Source organism: Fukomys damarensis, unplaced genomic scaffold, assembly GCF_012274545.1.
Source record: "Fukomys damarensis isolate Sample0158 unplaced genomic scaffold, DMR_v1.0_HiC HiC_scaffold_15, whole genome shotgun sequence".
In the NCBI taxonomy this organism is placed as follows: domain Eukaryota; kingdom Metazoa; phylum Chordata; class Mammalia; order Rodentia; family Bathyergidae; genus Fukomys; species Fukomys damarensis.
The window spans coordinates 38,668,450-38,672,800 of record NW_022900927.1 but is presented as its reverse complement, the minus strand read 5'-3'; the positions used below and the strand labels follow the sequence as shown (position 1 = coordinate 38,672,800).

General features: G+C 43.8%; 1 protein-coding gene across 1 annotated transcript; it reads right to left on the bottom strand.

Annotated features, from left to right (window-relative positions):
* Positions 1-1,256: 1,256 nt before the first annotated feature.
* Positions 1,257-4,093, bottom strand: Atxn7l3b (ataxin 7 like 3B). The gene has a single exon (XM_010617505.2). It carries the CDS (start codon positions 3,766-3,768, stop codon positions 3,475-3,477), a length of 294 nt encoding a protein of 97 aa, XP_010615807.1. The 5' UTR covers positions 3,769-4,093; the 3' UTR covers positions 1,257-3,474.
* Between the last annotated feature and the right edge of the window lie 258 nt (positions 4,094-4,351).

Below are 4,351 nucleotides of genomic sequence, written 5' to 3'. Positions count from 1 at the left end.
TATGTATGGTTCATTTCTTTTGAAGATTGCTAAATTCACAGGACAAGATCAAGAAATAAGGCTGGATGGATAGTTTCGCTACTATTCTGATGCAATCTGAATTCAGGACAAAGTACTAAGTTTCAACAGTGACTTGACATTTACTTTATTAAGTCATTGACTGTAAAAAACACACAATTAAAAAAAGACTCCAAATAAAATCATTTTTTTAAAATTTTATTATTACTGTTTAGCAATGAGAAGATGCAGTTTATTTACACCAGCAGCCATAGGGGTTAGGGGAACACATAAGCATTATCAGCTATCTGTACAGGATGGATTACTTATGCAAAAATAAGAATCTCCAAAATAAAGGACAGTGGTAAGTTTCACACTACCCTCCCCCAATGATTCCAGCATGCGATAATGCCAGGCAGTGGCCCCTGGGCATGCGGCATTAGGAACTAATTATGAGGAAAAAAAGCCACAAACCACAAAAATTTTGAAGAAACCCTTTCCCCTATACACATACACACTCAGATACATCATAGGATTATAGAGAGATCAATACAATTAATTGAAAAGGGAAGGATAGGAATTATGAGGTTACAGGGAAGGCAGATAGGGAAAGGGAGAGTTCCTAACCACTGTCAACTATACTGTAGGAAACATTATCTCCTTTAAAAAGTAGTATGTCCCCTCAGGGCACCTGCTGGGTCAAGGGACTGAGCCCACTTTATTTAAACCTTTCCAGGGCAGGGAGCTGTAGCCCTAATGTTGGTAGTGTTGGAGAAAAAAAAAAAAAAATACATGAAGGAAGTAATGTGAACAAACCTTTACTCAAAATACGTCAACTATACTGTAGGAAACATTATCTCCTTTAAAAAGTAGTATGTCCCCTCAGGGCACCTGCTGGGTCAAGGGACTGAGCCCACTTTATTTAAACCTTTCCAGGGCAGGGAGCTGTAGCCCTAATGTTGGTAGTGTTGGAGAAAAAAAAAAAAAAATACATGAAGGAAGTAATGTGAACAAACCTTTACTCAAAATACTTCCCACACTAAACCTTTCCAGGGCAGGGAGCTGTAGCCCTAATGTTGGTAGTGTTGGAGAAAAAAAAAAAAAATACAGGAAGGAAGTAATGTGAACAAACCTTTACTCAAAATAGTTCCCACACCTTCCTCCTCTGACCAGAAGTATAGGTAGAAAAGAAACACACCAGCAGTAAACTCATGATTTGAGTGTCCTATATAAGAGTTTGTCCTTCTCCCTTATTCAACTCCTTTCTAAAATATTTGGAAGTAGGCCAAAGTTCACTTAAACGTTTTCTTCTGGATTTTCTTAGGAGATATCATTAAAGTCCAGGGCAAAAATAATTCCAAAATATTTCTGCCAAGATTTGATTTTTTTGAAAAGTTCCCACAACTCTTAGACTGAAGATCAATCTGCAATGAGGACCTAATCCTAATTAGGACAAGCCTACAGGAAGAAGGCAATATAGTCTCAAGGTCCAATTGCTCTTGTTTCCTTAACTCTCTAAAATATGTAATCCAAATCATCCCAGAGTCCAAATATTTCCTTCTGGGATAAAAAAGATACGTACACAGCAAAGGTAAGAGAAAGTGGATCGACCAATTCCATCCCTGTATGCGTCAGCCTTCACTGTTCTACTTAGCTCCCAAGAGGCAGCATTCCAAAGGAGATGCGATAAAATTCATGAAAACAAATCGGGAGGACCTACTAGCAAGGCAGTCATACAGAGAAATGCTTAGGCAGGACACTTTCTGGTAAATACAAAATTCCTAAATTCTTCCCATTCTAATCCAAACAAGGGAGCCGTAAGAAAGATTCTCCACAAAAAACAGGAAAAAAAAACATACAAACTTTACAGAAGCCAAGGAAGATAAATTGGGCAGACTTCAGAAGCATTAAGAGAGATGAACTGAAACTGGTCAAGGTGAAAGCTTGAGTGGCAAGAAGCACCTGGAGTCATAAGCTGCACCAGATAGGCAATGGAGCAGTGGACAGGAACATAGGGCCAAGCCAGTGGAGGTGGGGCCCCTTGCTGGGGCATAGAATGAGGTAAGAAAACATTTCAAATAAAGCAGCACCGTTCTGTTCACCTCAGGACTCCCACCCAACTACACTTTATAAACTCTTACTCGGGGAGTAAAGTAGAGGGCAGTTTTGATATGCAACTCTAGCTTTCCATCCTCCTGTATCCCATTCCCTAAAGCCAGCGGATTATGGAGGTCTCTTTCTTACTTCCCAAAACAAAAACGGACAGGTCTTGCTGTCAAGAGAGTCCACAGGGGACCAAGTGGAAAGGATTGCTCCTTATGAGGGGCAGAGAATGTGGTGGGGAGTCTGGATATTCATCATAGCAGAGCCCTGACTGTTCAACTAAAGGAACAGGGGCATGTAACAGGATTCTGCACACACAGGTAAGAGATGAGCCACTTCTGCTCCTTGGTTAGCACTAACTCATTCACATTATTAAGGGCAGCTGGAAGAGATTCTTTCCAAGCTCAGTTTCCAAACAGCTGACTCCTGCACGGATATCGTATCTTCTATATTTCTGTCCCCGGAGTAATGACCTGACATAATGACCAAGTTGGACCCATGGACTAAGTAACCAGTAACTCAGAGTAGGAAACATATGCCCCTACTAAGCTTATGTCCATGGGATAATATGTCCCGATACAAATCTTCAAGTCTGAGAAGGTGCATACCATAGCTGCAGAGGTCCCTACTGCCTTTCCACAGAATCACAACTGAATCCTCAGCCTGTTGAACAAACAACTTTTTCTATACCAATCTTATATCGCTGAGTGGGAGGAAAAGGAAGTCTCTGCTCAACCAAAGTTTAGGCCTTGTCCCCAATCTGTTGAAAACATTGCAAATCCTGGACCTTTGGAGAACAGGAGATTCTGAGCATTTCTTCTTGCAGTCAAGGCCACAGAGGTTCCCTACCAAATTCAACTGGGAATTTTTTCTTGGTTGTTTCAAATTGATACTATTAGTATCCGGATCTCATACCTGAATTCCATTTGTATCTGAAAATCCCAAGTTAGAGGCAGCAGTCCCACTGATGCCAATTTACGGCCTGATCATCAGTAAAGTCCACTGTCCAGGAAGCCCCTGACATCAAGCAGACAGTCTGAAGAACAATAGGACTTTATATGCTGGGCACACAGATGCTCACATGTGCACTGAGGGCAGTACAGGGATCTTGTGTATGTTCAGGTGGTGTTTAAGCGATCCCCAGGTTGTGCACTTTCTCCTGCCCAGGCTATCAGAACTGGCCCTAAATTTTAAAAAAGCTTCTGAATCTCAAAGTTCTCCATTTTAGATTTTTTAAATCTAGGATCTTCAAAGGAATATTGAGGCTTTTTGTCTGATTTTTTTTTCCCCCTTTATTACTTAGCTTACTCCTTCAAGCCACAGAACCAGTCTATATTATTGTCCTGGTCACTCCCAGACTCTCTCATCTTGCACCTACTGGAATTCTGGAGGAGAGCGCTGCAGCTGCTGATCAGGCCCATTCCCTGGTTCTCCAGGAAGGGAGCAGAGCGGGAGGCGGCATGCTCCTTTGTCTTCCACTGGCTGAATGCCAAAATCCTTCACGCTACCAGTCTCTGCGAATTCCAGGTAGAAGTAGCCACATTTGACTGCCCGGTGCACCTCAAAGCAGAATCCCAAACAGGAATCCTCTATCAGGTCTACGTATATCTCCTGAGCGATGGCCTCTAGCTTGTTAGTATCCAGGTTAGCCAAAGAAATTTCCTCCATTTTAATTTGTAAACGACTGTGCAGAGGGCGTTCGTTTTACTCACGGCAGCTACACGTCGGGGTCTACTGGCCGCGCCTAGGCCTAGAGGCCTCTCAGGCCGCGTCCTCCCGCAGCGGCGTAGACAGCGGAGTCTCAGGTCACTGAAGCAGCGGCAACCGCAACGGCGGTAGCTCGCGAGTCCCAAGTCTTTCGGTTTGGTTTGACGTTCTCGCGAATTCTGGGCTTTGAGCAGCGCCTGAACCCGGATTCACTGCCAGTCGGTCTCGGCGCCTCACACAGAAGACGGGTCTCTTCCACTCGCTGGTCGCGCCTGGCCCCGCCTTCCCGCTTCCGCTCCCAGCGCGCCTGCGTACTGACTCGGCGCAGACGCGCTCCGCCGCTCCCAAACGCGCAGCTGCCCTGGAGACATCAGCGCTTAGGAGAAGGACCGGGGAGAATTGAACTGTTTCGCATTCTCATTGTCATTGTTTGTAAAAAGATGGCAAAATTTCACGTTACTGTATTTGTAGGTTTCAACATTCGCTAATGAATTCCGGAACTGTGTTTTAATGATTCTCATCGGAAACGGGGAAGAATTAAGTG